The 24,630-nt window shown below is 42.5% G+C and overlaps 1 protein-coding gene across 1 annotated transcript in view; it reads left to right on the top strand.

Moving 5' to 3' along the window:
* Positions 1-428: 428 nt before the first annotated feature.
* The window catches only part of LOC120053301 (carbohydrate sulfotransferase 8-like), a 64,078-nt gene continuing 39,876 nt past the window's right edge, over positions 429-24,630 (top strand). Inside the window, exon 1 of the mRNA XM_039000433.1 lies at positions 429-549. Coding sequence (XP_038856361.1) covers positions 429-549 — 121 coding nt within the window. The remainder of the gene's footprint in view (positions 550-24,630) is intronic.

The raw sequence follows: 24,630 nt of genomic DNA, 5'->3' as shown, positions 1-24,630 counted from the left end.
AATAATTGCCTCTCTAGATTGTGTTTTAATTGGGCATCTCTAGTCTATTTGACCACAACCTTACTGTACGCTTTGTTTTTACAAATGACTCTCCTGATCTATTTTCACAAACCAATGGTCTTTTTACAGTCTGTTGCCTCTGGTCATATCTGGTGTAATTCCCTGCACTCGTTTGCAATCTGAATACACAGCCTTATTCATTTGCTGTTACCTATTACGTATTCATTGTGACTAGCCTATTTGCTTTTCTGCTGTTGCCATGTCTTTTTAAAAACTATGTGCCGCAAATAATGTAACTATTACTCTCTCCCCGCCACAGGTTCCCGTGGCAGGACCGAGGCTGAGCAGGTATGCTCTTGGGGGAGTGTAATTGTACCAGTAGGCTACTGGAGGCTCTGTGTGGCAGGAGGAGGGTGATGGTGTCGATCATGAAGCTTCCCTGCTCCTTCTACTGCTCCCTCTGGTTCCTCCTGCTCTTGGGAGCCGGGTCTTTACTCCTCCTCGTACACCTCCAGGACCTCTCAGACATGCTCCAACAGCAGACCCCAGGTAAGTGTGGGGATGTAGGTGAAGGTGTGTATGTGTGTGTCCGTGTGTTTGTTAGTTTGTTTATTGGTATAGGCAGTAATGAAAGAGAGCATGGTAGAGACAGATACAAGTAGACATAGACAGGTATAGGATGCGTGATGTGGGTGTTGGTGTGTCTCCACATAGCTTTACTGATCTCAGATTAGATCATGCCATTAGAGTTTAGTTGCTTTTTGTGTCACAAACAATCAACACAGGAAAAAAAAAGATGGGTGTGCATACAAACTGAAACAGAAAATACGTTGTGAAGCATGTTTGGTATCATAAATGTCCAGTAAATGATAGCTTCTGGCCAATAGGAATACCGTTGTCGGAACGATCATGATAGACAAGCTATTTCAAATTTCATCAGTTTTGTGCTCTACTATATTGCTGTGCTGTACTATGTCTATTCCCTGCTGTGTAATCACAAGTGGATGCTATGATCTCTGTGGCAAGCGTCTCTAGTAATAACAGCCACTTACTGGGAGCCAGCTGAGGTTTCTGGGGCTGATTTGTTCTACTGTTTGATACAGATGGGTGACGTAGAACCCAGACAGAGTCCGAGTGGATATACAGTTGAAGTCGGAAGTTTACATTTTACATTTTAGTCATTTAGCAGACGCTCTTATCCAGAGCGACTTACAGTAGAGTGCATACATTTTATTACATTTTTACAAACTGAGACAAGGATATCCCTACCGGCCAAACCCTCCCTAACCCGGACGACGCTATGCCAATTGTGCGTCGCCCCACGGACCTCCCGGTTGCGGCCGGCTGCGACAGAGCCTGGGCGCGAACCCAGCCCAGCCTGGGCGCGAACCCAGAGACTCTGGTGGCGCAGCTAGCACTGCGATGCAGTGCCCTAGACCACTGCGCCACCCGGGAGACTAGTTTACATACATTTAGGTTGGAGTCATTAAAACTCGTTTTTCAACCACTCCACAAATTTCTTGTTAACAAACTAAAGTTTTGGGAAGTCGGTTAGGACATCTACTTTGTGCATGACACAAGTAATTTTTCCAACAATTGTTTACAGACAGATTATTTCACTTATAATTGGTCGCAAATGGGTCTTCCAAATGGACAATGACCCCAAGCATACTTCCAAAGTTGTGGCAAAATGGCTTTAAGGACAACAAAGTCAAGGTATTGGAGTGGCCATCACAAAGCCCTGACCTCAATCCTATAGAATATTTGTGGGCAGAACTGAAAAGGTGTGTGTGAGCAAGGAGGCCTTACAAACCTGACTCAGTAACACCAGCTCTGTCAGGAGGAAGGGGCCAAAATTCAACCAACTTATTGTGGGAAGCTTGTGGAAGGCTAAACGTTTGACCCAAGTTAAACAATTTAAAGGCAATGCTACCAAATACTAATTGAGTGTATGTAAACTTCTAACCCACTGGGAATGTGATGAAAGAGATTAAAGCTGAAATAAATCATTCTCTCAACTATTATTCTGACATTTCACATTCTTAAAATAAAGTGGTGATCCTAACTGACCTAAGACAGGGAATTTTTACTAGGATTAAATGTCAGGAATTGTGAAACTGAGTTTAAATGTATTTGGCTAAGGTGTATGTAAACTTCCGACTTCAACTGTAACTCTCTTTGGTATTGAATCTGGCTCAGTGTTGTTGTGCTTTTGGTATCTTTTTAAGTTACGTGACTTTGCAGTTATCCTCTCATTTGTTGGGATTTGGTGCAGTAATGAAGAGAATTGTCAAGGTTGCTGAGTTGTGAGTTGTGATCAAGCGCACTTTATTTGGCAGAAGCACAAAAGACAGACGCAACTGCGTCCAAAATCCTCCAGCCACAGGTAAAAGAACATAAGCGTGAAAACACTCACAAATATACAAATGTATGACAAATACATACAACGAGTCAAAATACGATACCCGGGGGAAAAACCAGTCTGGCGCATCACACAAAACACGTAACAAAACAATTTCACACAAAGACATGGGGGGGGGACAGAGGAATAAATACATGCAGTGTGATTAGGGAATGTAAACCAGGTGTGCAGGGAACAAGACAAAACAAATGGAACAATGAAAAATGGAGCGGCGATGGCTAGAAAGCCGGTGACATCGACCGCCAAACGCCGCCCGAACAAGGAGAGGAGCCGACTTCGGCGGAAGTCGTGACAAGAATATGTTCGAAATGCATGTTCTTTTTAGGCTAAACCCATTCCAGACGTTTTTTATTGAACACAGCTTGTTATTATTGCAGTTGTTAAGATGGCACACCTCGTTTGTGGAATAGAATAATAATGTCTGTGTTCGTTGACAAGAAAAAGCTGAATAGCAGGTCAGTGAAAGAAAAATAAATTGGAAAATGGCCGAGTTAGTCAATTACATATCACAGATCAATATAATGGCATAAAAGAAGAAACACATCAGAATCCATGTTTAAATTGCCTCTCTCAGAGAACCAGTAGGAAATTCAGAACACCCTGAAATTGGTTTGTGATGTCTTTATTGAAATTTGCTATGGTTTTCCCTTTTGAATCCTTCACGGACACAATAGATTAAACAAATGCTGATGTTCAATAATTCTATAACTCATGTAAGGAAATTGACATAGAGGGAGGGTGTAATTGTCAAAGTGAGAGTACAGTGCGATTCCAATACCATTGTTGTTATGCTTCTGTTGTTGCCTCATGAAATACTAAAGAAACAAATCAAATTACCCAGATGTAAACAAAATTGAAGACAGACTAAATATACTTGTTTGCGACTACATGATTAGCATGCCGCTAGTTGATTTAGCTAAACAATAAATAACTACTTTTATTTCTTATTTTATTTCACCTTTATTTAACCAGGTAAGCCAGTTGAGAACAAGTTCTCATTTACAACTGCGACCTGGCCAAGATAAAGCAAAGCAGTGCGACAAAAACAACAACACAGAGTTACACATGGGATAAACAAACGTACAGTCAATAACACAATAGAAAAATCTATATACAGTGTGTGCAAATGTAGTAAGATTAGGGAGGTAAGGAAATAAATAGGCCATAGTGGCGAAATAATTACAATATCATTAACACTGGAGTGATAGATGTGCAGATGATGATGTGCAAGTAGAGATACTGGGGTGCAATAGAGCAAAAATAAAAAATAATATGGGGATGAGGTAGTTGGGTGGGCTATTTACAGATGGGCTGTGTACAGTTGCAGTGATCGGTAAGCTGCTCTGACAGCTGATGCTTAAAGTTAGTGAGGGAGATATAAGTCTGCAGCTTCAGTGATTTTTGCAATTCGTTCCAGTCATTGGCAGCAGAGAACTGGACGGAAAGGTGGCCAAAAGAGGAGTTGACTTTGAGGATGACCAGTGAAATATACTTGCTGGAGCGCGAGCTACGGGTGGGCGTTGTTATGGTGACCAGTGAGCTGAGATAAGGCGGGGCTTTACCTAGCAAAGACTTATAGATGACCTGGAGCCAGTGGGTTTGGCGACAAATATGAAGCAAGGGCCAGCCAACGAGAGCATACAGGTCGCAGTGGTGGGTAGTATATGGGGCTTTGGTGACAAAACGGATGGCACTGTGATAGACTACACCAAATTTGCTGAGTAGAGTGTTGGAGGCTATTTTGTAAATAACATTGCCGAAGTCAAGGATCGGTAGGATAGTGTGGTGGTTAATTTATTTACTATCAAATGAGGAGAGACACATTTATCACACAAGTCAGAGTTAAACTTAAACTAAATATTTAATCACTTATTAATAAGGGAGCAGGTCAATACAACGCACACATATAAAGTGAATCGATTGAGTGCTCTACGATAATGATGGCTGGTCATGGCTGGTCGACGATTCACGCTCAGATGATTCGTTGAGAGCCCCGAGACAAAACTACAAAGGTATTTTATAGCCAAGATACACCCCTTTCAACCTACATGACGAACAACAGATATATAGAATGGGTCACAAGGTTAAGAATTGTATGAAAGATACCTATAATACATAGCAAACAGTATCTGCTGTGTCAACAGTTTTCATTGTGTAGAGACCAGTGTCTGGCCCCATATAGAACAGAAACATTAACTCATGCTCTAGAATGCTCTTTAGGTTTTATCACCCAAAAGACATGGTAAATCTCCTGTCAGTGTTATCTCCCAGAGGCCCATCCTCAGTAGAACACACACACAATAGTTATAAGAAAATTATATTCTGTTGCATAAAAACAACCATTTGATGCAATAAAATTATTATAACATAATCTTGCAATTTTCCACCATAATAGTCAGTTTTATGAGGGTATGTTTAGCAGCAGGAGTGAAGGAGGCTTTTTTGCGAAATAGGAAGCCGATTCTAGATTTAATTTTGGATTGGAGATGCTTAATGTGAGTCTGGAAGGAGAGTTTACAGTCTAACCAGACACCTAGGTATTTGTAGTTGTCCACATATTCTAAGTCAGAACCGTCCAGAGTAGTGATGCTAGTCGAGCGGGTGGGTGCGGGCAGCGATCGGTTGAAAAGCATGCATTTAGTTTTACTAGCATTTAAGAGCAGTTGGAGGCCATGGAAGGAATGTTGTATGGCATTGAAGCTCGTCTGGAGGTTTGTTAACACAGTGTCCAAAGAAGGGCCAGAAGTATACAGAATGGTGTCGTCTGCGTAGAGGTGGATCAGAGAATCACCAGCAGCAAGAGCGACACCATTGATATATACTGAGAAAAGAGTCGGCCCGAGAATTGAGCTCTGTGGCACCCCCATAGAGACTGCCAGAGGACCGGACAACAGGCCCCCCGATTTGACACGCTGAACTCTATCTGAGAAGTAGTTGGTGAACCAGGCGAGGCAGTCATTTGAGAAACCAAGGCTGTTGAGTCTGCCGGTGATTGACAGAGTCGAAAGCCTTGGCCAGGTCGATGAAGACGGCTGCTCAGTACTGTCTTTTATCGATGGCAGTTATGATATTTGTTTAGGACCTTGAGCGTGGCTGAGGTGCACCCATGACCAGCTCGGAAACCAGATTGCATAGCGGAGAAGGTACGGTGGGATTCGAAATGGTCGGTGATCTGTTTGTTAACTTGGCTTCCGAAGACTTTAGAAAGGCAGGGCAGGATGGATATAGGTCTATAACAGTTTGGGTCTAGAGTGTCTCCCCCTTTGAAGAGGGGGATGACCGCGGCAGCTTTCCAATCTTTAGGGATCTCAGACGAAAGAGAGGTTGAACAGGCTAGTAATAGGGGTTGCAACAATTGCGGTGGATAATTTTAGATAGAGAGGGTCCAGATTGTCTAGCCCAGCTGATTTGTAAGGGTCCAGATTTTGCAGCTCTTTCAGAACATCAGCTATCTGGATTTGGGTGAAGGAGAAGCAGGGGGGGGGCTTGGACAAGTTGCTGCGGGGGGTGCAGAGCTGTTGGCAGAGGTAGGGGTAGCCAGGTGGAAAGCATGGCCAGCTGTAGAAAAATGGTTATTGAAATTCTGGATTATCGTGGATTTATCGGTGGTGACAGTGTTTCCTAGCCTCCTCCCAGCAGTGGGCAGCTGGGAGGAGGTGCTCTTATTACCCATGGACTTTACATTGTCCCAAAACTTTTTGGAATTTGTGCTACAGGATGCTAATTTCTTTTTGAAGAAGCTAGCCTTTGCTTTCCTAACTGACTGTGTATATTGGTCCCTAACTTCCCTGTTAAGTTGCTCGTGGGGGCTATTCGTTGCTATTCGATGCTACTTGTCTTCAGAGAGTTTATTAGAACACTCCTCAATGACCTTCCCAGACCTTCACCACTATAGTCCTATGCTGTCTGACTCATGCACTAGGTAAGGAGGCCAGTGAATACTCTACTACTCATTAATCAGACAGCGTAACCAGTTCAGTGGCAGTACAGTATGGCCTCTCTCTCATAGCTGAGTCAACTGTCTCAGTGTGGGCCATCCAAAATATCATCCCCAAAACATCTCATCTAAATTTATGAGCATCTGTTTGGCTTCCGTGCCCATATGGTGAGGGCAGAGGGGAGGTGAGGGGAGGGAGGGAGAGAGAGGAGGGGGGCTGAGGGGAGGTAAGGGGAGGGGACAGTGATGAGAAGGTCCAGAGAGGGATCAATATAATATTCAGCAGGTTGACTCAAGCCTGAGCCGGCCACCCTCCCTCAGCCTTCCTCAGACACTGACCCTCTAAAAATAGCGCAGCTAGTGTGGTGGTTCTACACAGGCATGCGGGCAACATCACTCTATAAATGCATAGTCAATCCAATAATAATTCTGTTAATTGTCTAACTACCACTAACCTTTTTCAATCTATGTCAACTTCATGGTTTGGAGCTAAAAGTTGCATTCTACTCTCAATGATTGTTACGGTGTTACTGTGTCATTACACGTTGAATTATCCAATATACCTACCATAGGCTTAGGCTACTTGGATGGGTTCTTGGACCAGCTTGGATATCCTCGAGCCCAAAACTCTAATTGATTAGCAGATCATTGATTCCACTGCTCTCAGGGAGGGAAGAAAGTTCACTATGATATGACAGAGAGTAATAATAACTCACATGCCATTTCAAATGATTGTTCCTCTTCCAGTGCCGTTTGTAGGCATAAGCGAAGTAAGTGCCGCTAGGGGGCTCCCAACCAATATTTTAGGAAGTCAGTCGTTGTCTCAAATAACTGTTCGTCAGGATAGTAGAATACGCAACGTGCAATTTAAAAATGTTGTAGCGCATCATCAGTTTCCTGTTTGAGTGATTGTCAGTCACTGACAGTCACTCAATTAGCCCATGTCAGCTAACATTTGATAGATTACTAGTTAAATTAGTCTAGCCAGCTATCTAAGCCTTGTAGTAATCATGACCGAATTACTGATCTGGCATGCAAGGTATGTGCCCGGGGACCCTGACCTCTAGGGGGCCCCTATTGATTTTGTAAGACACTCTTACTCAGATATCATATGAACATGGCAGAAGTCATGGCAAAATGTGTATCACTGCAGGAAATGAGCTTTAAAACTGCAAATATTTCTCTCAACTCCATGGCAAAATGTTTAGAATTTCAGGAAATTAGTTTTCAACATACATCGATTTCTCTCTGCCCCATTGCAAAATGAGTAAAATTACATGAAATTAGTTTAAAACCTGCACAAATGTATCTCTGCCCCATGAAAAATGTGTAGAATTGCAGAAAATGTGCATTGAATCTGCAACATTATCTCTACAATGCCAAGAGGGCCACTAAAATGTTTTGCCTGCGAGGTGGGGGGACCCCCAACTAAATCACGCTTCGGCACCCCAAGAAGCAAGAAACGGCCCTGTCCTCTTTAATTGAATCAATGCAAATCGTAATTTCAGAGCTTCTTGTGAAAACAGATCCTACTTTTCACTGTGCAGTATTTATAATCTAACTGGCATTGAAGTGCCACCCTGTTATCTTTTCTCACTTTCACACTTTCTTTCCCTCTATTTCCCCCAATTGAGGCCTACTCTCTCAGTACTGTATTTCACATTTTTTGCAACTCACAGAACATTCCTTCTGAAAAGGAATCTACTACGCTACTGAAGTGAATATCCTCCAAATGATCACTTCATTTTACAGCACTTTAATCAACAGCCCTCATCCAGAGCATATACTATGAATTAATTGTATGTATTGTACTATGCATCTCAGAAACACATTGCAATTATTCAAGGTAGATTCATTTATTTTTGTCATATTTCATTGTCTGCCTGCTTTATGAAAGACTACCTCGGGTAACTAACAACGACCCTCCAAAAACCGTGGCAGACTTTTGTTCAGAACTTGGCGCTTTTCAAACAGAGACTCTAAACAATGGGGCATGGCTGCACTCAGTTGAGGTGAGCCTGAGAAAGTAAAGCACATTCAATCACATCAAAGCTTTCCCAGCTTCTTGTTTTCCTTCACTCTCTCCCTCACCCTCTCTCTTTCCCAATCTCTCCCTCTCCGTCTCTCTCTCCCTCCCCATCTCTCTTTGTCCCCCTCCTTCTCTCTCTCTCCATCTCTCTCACTCCCTCCCTTCCTTCTTCCCTCTCTATCCCTCTACCCTCTCTGAATTCTCTCCCTTAAGTTTGACTATGGGTGTGTGAGACGTGAAGTGTGTCCAATTTGAGTCTAAACAAAAACATGTCACAGCAAGCTAAAAACCTAATTTGAACAGCAATATTTAATTACTGTTCACCGGGGGTGGTCTAACAGCAGCCTCCCCCCCTACCCAGGGGTTGTCTGAGCCATTTCTTTGCAGCCACCCTGCTTCTACGCAATAACTACATTGAAATGCGTATTTATTCTAGCCTGTTTAAATTTCTCTAGTGACATTCCCATTATAATCTTTTGTCATTGTTATGCCGTTCTCTCACGTTGACAAGACATGTTAACGCTTCAATGCCTGTCTATCTGTTAGTGCAGTGGTTCCCAAACTTTTTATAGTCCCGTACCCCTTCAAACATTCAACCTCCAGCTGCGTACCCCCTCTAGCACCAGGGTCAACGCACTCTCAAATGTTTTTTTTTCTCCATCATTGTAAGCCTGTTTTTGTCACAACCCGGCTCGTGGGAAGTGACAACGAGCTCTTATAGGACCAGGGCACAAATAATAATACAATAATAATCAATCATTTTGCTCTTTATTTAACCATTTTACATATAAAACCTTATTTGTTCATCGAAAATGGTGAATAACTCACCAAAGGTTAATGAGAAGGGTGTGCTTGAAAGGATGCACATAACTCTGCAATGTTGGGTTGTATTGGAGAGAGTCTCAGTCTTAAATCATTTTCCACACACAGTCTGTGCCTGTATTTAGTTTTCATGCTAGTGAGGGCCGAGAATCCACTCTCACATAGGTATGTGGTTGCAAAGGACAAACAGTGTCTTACAGTTTTATACAATCTCTTACATACTAAAGGTGGTACTTGAGGCACACTCAGTGAAACCATTAACTCATGTACCTGATCTCCAGACCAAGTCTGCAACACTGCAAGCCCATTATCTGCTTTACACTCAGTGTGCAATTGTAAAACACACTTTTTGCAAAACACTTAACACAGTTCTCTACATTAGACACATCATTCAAACCTAACAGGTCTTGTGTTTCGTTTGGAAAACACTGCCATTCCATATGCCACACTCATTTACCGATTACCTACACCAAGTGCTCACGTGTGAAAACACTTATAGCTAATTTCTACACTTCTACACTATAAATAGGCTTCAGGTTGGCTTTCTTGGATGCCAATTTTGGAGAGAGAGTTAGAGGAAGAGGTGTGAGAGTAAGAGGCGGAATCGGACAGGACAAGGAGGAGGAGGAAGAGGACAATGGAGGAGGATGAGGACAAGCCTATTTGTTTATCTTCTACTGTATTTGTTTTGTCTGTTACTGTTCATCCCGAAATCTGGATGAAAATACAATGTTTTGCATTTCTGTTTATAGTGTAAATATATACTAAATATACATACATGCTGTATATATTTGTGCAGATACATGTATGTGTGAGTGCTATGACAAACTGCCGTGGACTCCACTGCACACTGAACATGCAAAAGACACACGATAGTAGTGTTTTACATTTGTCACATCCGTGTGTAGTTGGTGTGTATAAGAGCTAATCATTTGATGGTTTGTGTGTAGAGTTTTGATGCAGAAACACCATTTCGAGAAGAGTTAAAATAGTTTTGAATGAAGTGTTTGAATTTGCAAGAGATGTGTGACGTTTTGCAAGAGATGTGTGACGTTTTGCATGTTGTGTGTGTGTTTTGGTGTTTTGTGTGTAGAGTCTAGAGAAAAGGAGCCATAGTTTCAGAAATCATGTGGAAGCAATTGTCAAAAATTGTAACAGCGTGATTTGCCAAGGCAGGATACTCTGAGCGCAGCCCAATACAGAAATCTGTCAGTGGCTTCTTATTAAATTCAATTTTCACAGAACCGCTTGTTGCAATTTCGATGAGGCTCTCTTGTTCAGATATCGGTAAGTGGACTGGAGGCAGGGCATGAAAGGGATAAAGTGTCACGGCCGTCGTAAGAACTGGACCAAAGCGCAGCGTGGTGAGCGTACATATTCCTTTTTATTAGAAATGACGCCGACAAAAACAATAAACAATACAAAACAACCCTGAAGCTTAAGGGCAATGTGCCATAAACAAAGTTCAAATCAAATTTATTTATATAGCCCTTCTTACATCAGCTGATATCTCAAAGTGCTGTACAGAAACCCAGCCTAAAACCCCAAACAGCAAGCAATGTAGGTGTAGAAGCACGGTGGCTAGGAAAAACTCCCTAGAAAGGCCAAAACCTAGGAAGAAACCTAGAGAGGAACCAGGTTATGAGGGGTGGCCAGTCCTCTTCTGGCTGTGCCGGGTGGAGATTATAAAAGAACATGGCCAAGATGTTCAAATGTTCAAAAAGTTAACTTCCCAAACTGAAAGGAGGGAAAAGCACTCCTTACTGGGCACCCTCGTTGCGGGCCCCAGACTGGGGACCGTCGCTGGACCCGGACTGGGGACCGTCGCTGGAGGCTCCGGACTGGAGACCGACGCTGGAGGCTTCGGACTGGAGAACGTCGCTGGGGGCTCCGGACTGGAGACCGTCGCTGGAGGCTCCGTGCCATGGATCTTCACTGGAGGCTTCTTGCCATGGATCATCATTGGAGGCTTTGTGCCATGGATCATCACTGGAGGCTTCTTGCCATGGATCATCACTGGAGGCTTCGTGCCATGGATCATCACTGGAGGCTTCTTGCCATGGATCATCACTGGAGGCTTCGTGCCATGGATCATCACTGGAGGCTTCTTGCCATGGATCATCACTGGAGGCTTCTTTCCATGGATCATCACTGGAGTGAGGAGACGTATGGGCAGTCTGGTACGTGGAGCTGCCACAGGGCTCACCAGGCTGGGGAGACATACAGGAGGCCTGGTTCTGGCAGCAGGCACAGGACTCACCAGGCTGGGGAGACATACAGGAGGCTTAGTTCTGGGCGCAGGCACAGGACTCACCAGGCTGGAGAGACATACAGTAGGCTTTGTCCTTGGCAGAAGCACCGGATACACTGGCCCGTGGAGGCGCACTGGAGGTCTCGAGCTTAGAGCTGGCACAACCTGTTCTGGCTGGATGCTCACCCTAGCCCGGCAGATGCGGGGAGTTGAGATGTAGCGCACCGGGCTGTGAACGCACACTGGAGACACCGTGCGCTCCACCGCATAACGCGGTGCCTGACCAGTACGACGCTCGCCACGGTAAGCACGGGGAGTTGGCTCAGGTCTCCAACCTGACTCAGCCAAACTCCCCGTGTGCCCTCCCCCCAATTTTTGGGGGGGTCTGCCTCTCGGGCTTCCTCGCTAACCGTGTACGTCTCGCCGACTCCATTCTCCGGTATCCCTCTTCGCACTGCTCAATTGAATCTCAGATGGGCTCTGGCACTCTCCCTGGGTCGACCGACCACCTCTCTACCTCCTCCCAGGTTGTCTCTTACTCCTGGCCATGCTGCTTAGTCCTTTATGGTGGGAAGTTCTGTCACGGCCGTCGTAAGAACTGGACCAAAGCGCAGCGTGGTGAGCGTACGTATTCCTTTTTATTAGAAATGACGCCGACAAAAACAATAAACAATACAAAACAACCGTGAAGCTTAAGGGCAATGTGCCACAAACAAAGTTAACTTCCCACATTGAAAGGAAGGTAAAGGGCTACCTAAGTATGGTTCCCAATCAGAGACAACGATAGACAGCTGTCCCTGATTGAGAACCATACCCATACCCAGTTGTTTGTGTCATCCGTTTCGGGAAAGTACCTGCGTGATTGCGCACCCAACTCACTCAGGTGCTTTGCTATATCACATTTGACATTGTCTGTAAGCTTGAGTTCATTTGCACACAAAAAATCTTACAATGATGGAAAGACCTGTGTGTTGTCCTTGTTAATGCAGACAGAAAAGAGCTCCAATTTCTTAATCATAGCCTCAATTTTGTCCCGCACATTGAATATAGTTGCGGAGAGTTCCTGTAATTCTAGATTTAGATCATTCAGGCAAGAAAAAAACATCACATCAGGCCAGTCATGTGAGAAACTCGTCATCATGCAAGAGGTCAGACAAGTGAAAATTATGGTCAGTAAAGAAAACTTTAAGCTCGCCTCTCAATTTAAAAAAACGTGTCAATACTTTGCCACCTTGATAACCAGCGCACTTCTGTATGTTGTAAAAGCGTTACATGGTCGTTGCCCATATCATTGCATAGTGCAGAAAATACACAAATGTTTAGGGGCTTTGCTTTAACAAAGTTAACCATTTTCACTCTTGTATCCAAAACGTCTTTCAAGCTATCCAGCATTCCCTTGGCAGCAAGAGCCTCTTGGTGGATGCTGGAGTGTACCGAAATGGCGTCGGGAGCAACTGCTTGCATGCGCGTTACCACTCCACTATGTCTCCCTGTCTTGGCTTTTGCGCCATCAGTACAGATACCAACATGAGCAGCACCTACGTTTGGCTACATACGAACCGTTAGTGGAATTCGCGTGAGAGAGTAATGTGATTGGATGTTAACTATTGGACTAGGCTACCTGTACTTGACATTGTGTTGTTATTTTGCTGAACACTAGAAGGTTTAATTTTATTTTTGGCAGTGAAACAAGGCTACTTAGGCGAGAAAAAACCTCACCCAAATGTATAGCCTCGTTGGAAAATATAAATGGACTGTTTGAAAATGTGAAGGAAAAAAAAAACGTTAAAAAAATATATAAAAAAATAAAAATGTGAATCACATTTTTATTTGGCGTTCCCCCGACGGCATTGCGCGTACCCCAGTTTGGGAATACTTGTGTTAGTGAGTATGATAGAAAACGTTTCTGTAACAATACATTGAGAATAAACTCAGTGTTGTTTAGAACTGCAGCCCACTTCAATCTAGGGATTTGTGAGCCCACACAAAGGCGGGAGTCTTTTCAATCCACACAGTTCAAGACTGAGGCTATCGGTTGCTTGGCAGTAACCATGCAACACCAATCATTTCACCTAAGGCTCAATTTTAACAAACCTAACGCAACGGTCAATTTAAGGGCTGGGCGGTAGCACTATAGGTTCGGGGGGTGTGTCAAAGATATTTTAGCTATTTTCACAGGCACAATTAATGGCGCAGTTGCTGGGGTTGGCAACAAAGAGCTGGGTTTTGATGAATAAACAAGTTGTGGGTGTGTCGAGGTTTGGCCCCTCACTGGCCAATCAGAACGTAATCCATTTCTAAATATGTGGTTGCTTTTCTGTACTGCCTTGGAATCAACTCCAATTCCAAGGTTAGTCCGTTATAGTTAGTTAAATTGCTTACAGAAACAAAATAACAAAAATATAGACCTATCCTATCTTTGCTAAATATGTTAACTTGAACCTGTTTGCGGTCCACATTATTCTATGTAATTGCATGGCTTCAATGTTGAAATTTATACATAACATTCACACTGATATAGGGGCCTACTGTAAATTGCATTATGGCTGAGCATGGACATACCAAATGTTGTCAATAAGCTAGATTAAATAACTTATTGAAAAGGCCTAAAAAGAGAAGGAATAATTCTAAGTTTTAAATAGGCTATGTCTAAATACACTTAAAGGCACCATCATTCTTTCCTGTGGGCACGTACTATTAAAACAACGCAAACTACGGAAGGTTTAGTGCTTATCTAAAATGTTAAATTTGCTGCCTGGTGATGTCAACAGGCAGGCCAAAACTCCATCCCACTAAAACAAACTGTAATTTCAGGCGGTCTGTTTCAACAGCTCTCACACTAAAATGGCATTGTCCTCATTTTCACAATTTCACAGTATTATTCCAACCTCATAATGTGGAAATGTATATAAAACACAGGGAAATCACATTTTTGACTGCGCTGGGCTTTTAAGGCCATAGGATGGATCTCACATTTTTTAGATCCCAGGTCACGTACACATATACACTGGTATACGACTTCATACACCTAGACTTGTGTTGAATACGCTGACAGGAGACAGATAGAGGAGACATACACATATTCCTACCCCTGGGCATTGAGTGAGTCAGCGCATACTTCTAGGAAGGTCAAAGCTTCAAGGTATTGGTCCTCAAGAGACAAGAGTGATTCCCTTACGTCGCATATGCATGTCCTATCAAAATAGCTCATGGGTAATCATGAACTTGAGATGTTTAAATCACTAGTTTCAAATAATTACAAGGTCAGGGTTGTGTTGCCAACTCACTCCGGGAGATTATAAAAGTCCTTCAACATTTTTCATATCTCAGTTATTAATTTCATAATTTAGACATTCAGAAAATCTCCAGGCTACACAGGAATAGTTGGCATGGTTACGTCAAGATGCCAGTTTGATGGCTCTGTTGACATGCTCGAGTAGAAAAGTGTCCTGTCTAGTATAATTATTTTTTCTAAAGTGCTGTGCAGGAATTGCTAAATATGTCGTCTTTCACCCTGTCACTAGGAATGTATCATTTTTAATGTAGCTTACAGAAAGATGCACCGGCTACATGCTTTATGCTGCCTCTCCTTGAGACAAGTTTGATCATGACATCTGATCTGACTTATTATTAGCCACATAGTGTTACCAGCGATGTCTGGGACAAGCCACCCACAGAGAGAGAATAGAACATCAGGATGCCAGCATGCAAACACAGTCTGAGCACAAGAGTCTCCTCTCCCCTCCCCCCCCCCCTCCCCTCCCCTCCCCTCCCCTCCCCTCCCCTCTCCTCTCCTCTCCCCTTCTCTCTCCTCTCATCTCCACTCTCCTCGCCCCTCCTGCCCACTCCAGTTCACTGGCTGAGTTCTGGAAGGTAGCTCTGACAGCAGGCAGCCCTTACCACCTCCACTACACTGAGCGCAAACAAATCAGTTGGATATATGCCAGCCTCCTAGTCAAAATGTCCATTCAACCAACCTACGATAACTGTTATGCTGCATGTACAGAATTATTAGCTCAGTTTGTATAGGTGTGTGTGAGATTGTAATACTACACTGCTCGTCTACCTTGCGCGCTGCAGATGTGGCTACCTTGCTCGCTCGAAATACATTTATGTAAACCACTGAAAACCCTCCCACTTGCTGGCCAACAGATTTTCTTGTGCCGTTTTCATTCAATAGGGTTTTCAGTACATGTACCTTTTAGTTAGAATTTTGTTGACAGACTCAGGCTCAAGAATTTTGTTGACAGGTTCAGAATATTAGGGATCAATGAAAGAAGCCCCCACTAGACACAGACATCAATTCAACGTCTATTCCATGTTGGTTCAGTGTAATTTAATTGAAATGACGTGGAAACAATGTTGATTCAACCAGTGTGTGCCCAGTGGGCCATATAAATACATGCGTATTCGTCGCCGTTTCAGCACCAATTGGTAGATTTAAAAATACTCTGATCTTGTAAATGATTTAGGCTTAGGAAACAACAGGTTTGGAGAGCCTTTACACATGTTTATTCTCCCTATTATAATTTTATATGCTAATCTTCCAACATTACCATGGGTTGAAGAACTGAATACGGCAACTTTCAGGATGAATCAGTGTACAGTAGTATTGCCCGCACTTGCCTGCATTAAGCATCTGCCACAAACTGTTATGGCTTGGTCTGCACTCCGCTCCATAACGATTTAATTTGCCTGCATGTCATTTTAAAAAAAATATTATCAACTGTTACTGATGATCCTCAGCAACAACCGTACGGCCCTGGCTGCATTTACAGAGGAAGCAAATGAAGATAAACAAAACAATGTAATTAAATGAAGTGATAATGTAGGCTATACCAACTGAAGGGAAATTACAGGCCTAATAACCAATGGGAGACTAAAGTAAATTTGGACTAAAGTGGAAGTTAATAGAGTACAGACCAAGCTGACTGAATAGAGTGTGAATGGAGGGGTATTGGACTGTGGTAACCTGTGAGGATCGGCTTAGATCGGTTCAGGGTCATGGAGGAAAGCCAGCCAGAGCCAGGCTCCTCATTTCCATCTCCTCCAGAGAGAATTTCTCAAGCCTTCCTCAGCTCCAAATGACAAGTTCATCCACAATTCAGGAGGTGAGGACGGTCAGGGCGCTCATCTCCCCGAAGCGTGCCCCGCTACTGAACTTCAAATAAAGAGTTGTTCCTTATAGTCGGACTGATGAGCCACGGCAGCAGTGCTATCGAAGGAATTGCTTCCCCGTCCAGGCAGGGCGTTCTTCACTCCATACTACAGTCAGAGAGGAAACGATTAGTGTCAACTAAAGCATCTATTTCTCTCCCTCATTGTCATAACGGATTTTTTTTTATATATGCGTAGCGCTTCACAGTACCGTAAATCAAAATGTGCATTTGATGTGAGTAGAGTGTTTGCAGGCACTGAGTGTGTGGTTGAAAATCTGGCCGGATTTCACATAAAGCCTTATGGGTGTGAGAGACTACCTTATACTATTTTACAGATACATGTTACATGTAGCTAACTACAGCACTTTGCTTATAAAGAAGGAAAACACCCATCTACATTTGGAAGACTACCGACATTATCTTACAGACACAGGAACAGGGTTTACTGAGCAGGACTCTTAATTACAGCCAGTCTACACAATTAGTGGTGACTCGAGGAACCTTGGAGATCCTCGAGGAACCTCGAGGAACCCCTCGAGTTCCTCAAGGAACCATTGCTAGTCAATGGTTCATATTTGCACATTTGGTTAGTTGAGGGGTTCTTGGAGGAACCTTCAATGCAGGGGTAGGCAACCATGTTCCTGGTGTGCCGCAAAGGTGGTGCCTAGTTCCAACTAGGCACCACACCTGGCCAACTGAACTAATTGATCAGTTCAGTGATTGATTAAATTCAACACACCTGGTCTTCCAGGTCGGTTACATTAAAAACATGAATTGCCTGCAGGCACTCCAGGACCAGGGTTGCTTACCCATGCTTTTATTGATCAATATAGCAACTGGTTCCTGAGGGAATCCTGGAGTGGAGGTGTGGCTTAGTATGGTGGTGGCTTTAAGATACATATTTTTTTGGGCCACCCATTACAGTAAATGTCATTCCTGTTCACCTGTTCTGTATTGTCATCACATGTTAAGGTTGAACATTGGTGGTTGAGTTCCTCAAAAGCCAATGCATCATTTGTGGGCAACGACATGTTAACTGTTGCCTTGTTTATTTTTGTGCCACTTCTGCAAAATATGAGATAAGGCACCATATAGAGAGAGAAACTGCAGTCATACAGACAGTCTGCGTCCCAAGAAGCGTGTGTTGCATTGTAATAGCTCATTAGCACCGGATTGTCTTCTACATTTACGTTACATTTGAGTAATTTAGTAGACACTCTTATCCAGAGCAACTTACAATTAGTGTTTTAACGATAGCTGGGCGAGACAACCACATATCACAGCCGTAGCAAGTACATTTCCCCTCAATGAAGTAGTTCTCTTTTTCGGTTCAAGACATACTGTAAACCTCTCAAGAGTTGTGTCGTAAGAATCTTGGGTTGTATGGGAAATGTGTCTGGTGTGTGCGTGCTTCTGTACTTGTGGTCTTGTGTGAGGAAGAGAGAGAGAGTAAGAGAGAGCTAGTTACCGACTCTTCCCTCCTTGCTAAGCCCCTCCCCTGCCCTCATTCTTCCAAGATTGTTGTCATCTGGACTCCTCGATAAGATTGTGTAGACTTGACAACTCCCCTAAAATAAGTTTGTCATGACACACTATTGTGGATAAGCTGCATTAACCCACTAAAGGTCCTATGTAAGCGGACACATCTCCAGTGTGACCGGGCCTTTCCTCCATCATCTAGTTCACCTCTGGAGCAGGATGGACCCACTTTTATGAGAGGGGCCTCCCTAAGTGCTTCTTCATTTATGATGTCTCCTCTCCAAATCGACCACATTGCACCAGCTCATAAAGATGTACCTGTGATGCTCTGCACTGAACAACTAGAGCTCTGTAGTCATCTTTCGGTTAGTCATCACTAAAGTCATCTATGGGTTTCCTTAGTTTCCTCGAAATACAAATTAACATGATTTTTTCACGTACCTGCAGTCGATTCACTAAGATGGTTTTGAACAGAGGACAAAATGACGGACATGAACAAAGAGTGTGAATGGAATTTTCGTATTCAATCTAGTGTCTAGACACATCCTTGGTTTCGTCCCAAATGGCACCCTATTCCCTATATTGTGTACAACTGTTGACCAGAGCCATATGGACCCTAGTTAAAAGTATTGCACTAACTTGGGAATAGGGTGCCATTTGGAATGCATAGGCAGTAATCAAATTGATGAGCGCGGTCTGAAGTCTTCATAGAATCATACAGTCACACAGTGATTGATTGGGTGAAATGCATTAGTCTGGCTTTTAGCTAGAGTCTGGACCACAACACATTATATCATGCTGTTAGTGAATCTCAATAAAACGACTTCCTGCCATGCTGTCTTAATTGTCTTTCTCACTTTTCTGACACTGGACTCCAATTCAATTTATGTCCATTTCCTTATGAGCGAAGAAGTGAAGACGTCTGCATTTTGGTAGTGGTGTACAATTTGATTTAGTCATTATTTCTGAGACATTTGTGCATCGAAATCAGAGTGCTGACTGTAGGCCTACTATAATGACTATTATAAATTGGGTGGTTCGAGCCCTGAATGCTGATTGGCTGACAGCCGTGGTATAGTAGACTGTATACCACGGGTATGACAAAACCTTTATTTTTCTGCTCCTAATTACGTTGGTAGACAGATTATAATAGCAATAAGGCACCTCTGGGGTTTGTGGCATATGGCCAATATACCACGGCTAAGGTCTGTGTCCAGGCATTCCGCGTTGCGTCGTGCTTAAGAACAGCCCTTAGCCGTGGTATATTGGCCATATACCACACCTCCTCTGGCCGCATTCCTTAAAAAGACTACACTTACAAAAAACTGTTCTAAAGGGTTCTTTCTAAGGGAAAGGGTTCTAGACCCTTTAACATACTCCGAGTAGATATTCACCTCATACGAAGGAATTCCCCTCGACCACGCCCACACATTGGGGAAAACAAAACATGCTGGAAAGCTACTGCGTTGTTCAATTTACATGTAACCAGGTCAAAAATCCTGACCTACATTTCTCAATGCTCCCACGTAGGGAAATAGAGCCTGTGAGAAGAGCCCTATGGCTTCAGGCTATTTGTTGTGGGAGAGTGGGAAATGTGGGTACACGGTGTCCAAGTGCGCTACAGGTAGCTATGTGTGGAAAACATTTCATCACAGGTGAGACATTTAACTTCTTTAGAATAGTTAGTTTGTAACTCCATTCAATAATTGTTGCTGTATAGTCTGTTTGATTGTGTTGTTGGTCTTGGCTAGCTTAATGTTCCCGGTCGGTACCTAGCTAGCACTCACTCATGTGACTGCTAGCCATAGCCTCAGGAAGTAGGGATACTGAGGTGCTGCAGCACCACCTGATAAATCGACTTTTTAAAAATGTAATAATACAAAATGTTATTTAAAAAAATAAGAAATCCACGAAATTTGTGAACTATGCCTTTATTACTCCTGTATGAGTGGAGAAAAATACTCGCCAGCATCAACCCCCTCTGAGCATTAGTGTTTAAACTTTAACATCAGGAGTAATCTGATAAGTTTAAAAAGATAGGTGTGAGAATGTTTTAAACTATACCTGCAGTGCATTCAGAAAGTATTTACACCCCTTGACTTTTTCCACATTTTGTTGTGTTATAGCCTGAATTTAAAATATATTAAATTTAGATTGTGTCAATAGCCTAACACACGATACCTCATAATGTCAAAGTAGAATTATGTTTTTAGAAATGTTTACAAATTAATTAAAAATTAAAAGCTTAAATGTCTTGAGTCAATAAGTATTTCACCGCTTAGTTACGGCAAAAAATGGCTTAAGTCACATAATAAGTTGCATGGACTCAGAGAGGCAGTCCCATTAGTTATCTTATATACTTATATACTTCTATCAAAAGGTTCTATACCTCTATTAAAAGTAAGGTAAATCAACACATAAAACCAGACACTTCAGCATTTCAAACCCTTCATTCTGGGTTGTACAATCCTTATTGTAAAACCATGGCTTAAGACATATGCTTCATTACACAATTTCATTTATGGTTTCTGGGAATGACATTTCAGCTGGAGCTTTTGTTGCGAGTGGCATGTTAATGACAGATCGGTATCTCAATGCATTTCTGATCTAAATTACTATAAAATTCACAGTGTGCAGACCCCCACAATTAACCTGGTACCCCAAATAAACAATTTTGGTTAAGCCTAAATTAATTACGGGCTCGGTTGACCACCCCCTCCCTCTTGGCACTCATTCTTCTGGCATTTCAGTTCGTCCTCCCAATGGCACATGTTCAAAGTGGATGGCCCTTGATAATGTCCCTCACCTGAGCTGCCACTGTCCTTTACAGTCCAGTATGTCTTGTCCAATTTCCTACCAGTACACCAGCAGCATGAGAGAAGTTTGAACTGGATCTCTCTCCATGCTCACTCCACGTGGACATGTCTCACTCCTGAGAGAAAAGGCAGTTGATAGCTTCGACTGGATGCTGTGTACAGGTTGCTGGCTTGGACTCAGGTCTCACGGTAGAAGTGGGGAAGGACCAGAGTGAAGCCATTGTTGCCATTACTTCAGCCGGTTAAAGGGGGTGAGGATTCACTCTGTTCTTGGCTGAATTATCTCTTCCATGCATCTAAATACCATCTGTGATCACATTTGCCATAACCTCGAGAGAGGACAGATCAGTACAACAGTTTAGTTTAGGGCATTTCTGATTCAGGAAATCCAGACAAATTATTTACTTTATAACAAATTACAAATTATTCACTGTATGACAAATTATTACTAGTACCAATATTCTTAATACAGATTTCTAAGACAAATGTCAAAGATTATAACACACAGGTCACCACAGCAGCACCCACCCGTAGCACGCACTCCAGCAGGTATATCTCACTGGTCACCCCCAAAGCCAATTCTTCCTTTGGCCGCCTTTCCTTCCAGTTCTCTGCTGCCAATGACTGGAATGAACTGCAAAAATCACTGAAGCTGGAGACTCATATCTCCCTCTCTAGCTTTAGGCACCAGCTGTCAGAGCAGCTCACAGATCACTGCACCTGTACACAGCCCATCTGTAAATAGCCTATCCAACTACCTCATTCCCATACTGTATTTATTTATCTTGCTCCTTTGCACCCCAGTATCTCTACTTGCACATTCATCTTCTGCACATCTACCATTCCAGTGTTCAATTGCTATATTGTAATTACTTTGCCACCATGGCCTATTTATTGCCTTACCTCCCCTTATCCTACCTCATTTGCACATACTGTATATAGACTTTTTCCTACTGTATTATTGACTGTATGTTTGTTTATTCCATGTGTAACTCTGTGTTGTTGTATGTGTCAAACTGCTTTGTTTTATCTTGGCCAGGTTGCAGTTGCAAATGAGAACTTGTTCTCAACTAGCCTACCTAGTTAAATAAAGGTGAAATAAAATACTTTTTTTTTTTTTAAACAGTAGAATTTTGGCTTATACTCTCCTATCATCTTGGCGATCTCACTGCAGAGTTACAGGGTCGGGGAGGTAGAGGGCTAATCGTTAGAGAGATATCCCAACCATCCAGCAGACCCAATCTGGTGAGATTTGTATTGAAAAAAAATGACATATTGGAGACAGGCAGACAGACCAGCAAGATGGTGATAAATTTGTAATATTCAATATTAGTAAGTTAGACTAAATATTAGCACTTCATATACTCAGGGATACGTACATTCAATCTGGATAATAACACAAAACAAATCATAAGGCTAGAGAAATGTATTGACAAATATTCCGAAAACAAGCAACACTCAAACATGACGTGGAGAATCAATATCGAAAATGTGACTCCTCTACGGATACAAATTATTTATGCTTTTCACCACTGGGCTGGTAAGTGTGGAAAGCGATCTGTTAAAGTCAACAAATGACAAACTGGGCACCTTTCGGACTAGATCTATGAGAGAAAATCTAGTATTTACGGGTATCCAAGGAGAAGTTCCCGAAAACGTAGTAAAAGGAATTATTTCTTACAGCGCTTCAAATCCCACTCGATGCTGTCGATAAAATCCAACTCAAACGTGTACACTGTTTCGGACAAAGAGGACAGAGATATGAGCGTCCAATCATTGCCAAATTTGCTTTCTTTAAAGATAAAGTAATGATTAAAAGCCTGAGTAAAAGACGCGCTGGCACAAAAATAGGCATGAATGATCAGTTCCTGAGGGAGATTGCAGAACGGCACAAAGTTCTGTATCCGATCTTCAAGGAGAATAGATTAAAAAGGGAAGCGTGTAGCTCTCGTAGTCGATTCATTTTATATTGACAACCAAATGTTCCGAGACACAAAGACCATGGGTATTCTAAAAATTACATCGTTCTCATAAAGGAGTCGAATAATGGAACACCCAATACTAGCCATGGTAGGGATTGTAATAATACAAAAAAATTAGATAGAAAAGCAATAAAAATAATTGTTAAATAAATAAAGTACAACTACACTGTACCTTTCAAGATAGGGAATGTTGTAGAATAATTAGTATTCAATTGTCCTTTTATAGTATTTCACAAATTGATAAGATGGCATTAGAAGAAAGGATAACTAGAAAAATGATCTTCAAATATAACTAATTGGAACACAAAAGTACTAACTCAACATGGTAGAGATAAAAACACAGCAGACAGAAGACATAGAAGGCACAGTATGTGGGTATGTGTGGATGTATTGTGATGGAAAGTGTGGTGTGTGTTTTTGGTGTTTGGAAAACTGTGGCGTTAAATGAGTGAGAAAGGAAATGGTTGCATATCCCAGAACAAATCAAATTTTATTTGTCACATACACATGGTTAGCAGATGTTAATGCGAGTGTAGCGAAATGCTTGTGCTTCTAGTTCCGACAATGCAGTAATAACCAACGAGTAATCTAACCTAACAATTTCACAACAACTACCTTATACACACAAGTGTAAAGGGATGAAGAATATGTACATAAAAATATATGAATGAGTGATGGTACAGAACGGCATAGGCAAGATGCAATAGATGGTATAGAGTACAGTATATACATATGAGATGAGTAATGTAGGGTATGTAAACATATAAAAGTGGCATTGTTTAAAGTGGCTAGTGATACATGTATTACATAAAGATGGCAAGATGCAGTAGATGGTATAGAGTACAGTATATACATATGAGATGAGTAATGTAGGGTATGTAAACATTATGTTAAGTGGCATTGTTTAAAGTGGCTAGTGATACATTTTTAACATCAATTTTTCCATTATTAAAGTGGCTGGAGTTGAGTCAGTATGTTGGCAGCAGCCACTCAATGTTAGTGGTGGCTGTTTAGCAGTCTGATGGCCTTGAGATAGAAGCTGTTTTTCAGTCTCTCGGTCCCTGCTTTGATGCACCTGTACTCACCTCGCCTTCTGGATGATAGCGGGTGAACAGGCAGTGGCTCGGGTGGTTGTTGTCCTTGATGATCTTTATGGCCTTCCTGTGACATCGGGTGGTGTAGGTGTCCTGGAGGGCAGGTAGTTTGCCCCCGGTGATGCGTTGTGCAGACCTCACTACCCTACCCAATGTGTGTCTGTGAGCAGGGAATGAGAGAGAGCGCTTTCAATTTTGTGCAGATGAGGGATATACAGTTGAAGTCGGAAGTTTACATACACTAACAATGAACCCAAACCGGCAGCGAGCGTGCGCCAAAGTGTGCTATCGTGCATAAATGTATTTTTCCCCCCCACACCAAACGCGATCACGACACGCAGGTTAAAATATCAAAACTGAACCAATGACATTCATTTGGGGACAGGTCGAAAAGCATTAAACATGTATGGCAATTTAGCTAGTTAGCTTGCACTTGCTAGCGGACGTTAATTTGTACCTATTTAGCTAGCTTGCTGTTGATAGCTAATTTGTCCTGGGATATAAACATTGAGTTTTTATTTTACCTGAAATGCACAAGGACCTCTGCTCCGACAATTAATCCACACAAAACGGCCAACCGAATCGTTTCTAGTCATCTCTCCTCCTTCCAGGCTTTTTCATCTTTGAACTTATATGGTG

Source organism: Salvelinus namaycush, chromosome 9 (assembly GCF_016432855.1).
Source record: "Salvelinus namaycush isolate Seneca chromosome 9, SaNama_1.0, whole genome shotgun sequence".
NCBI lineage: Eukaryota > Metazoa > Chordata > Actinopteri > Salmoniformes > Salmonidae > Salvelinus > Salvelinus namaycush.
This window is presented reverse-complemented; position numbering and strand designations above follow the sequence as displayed.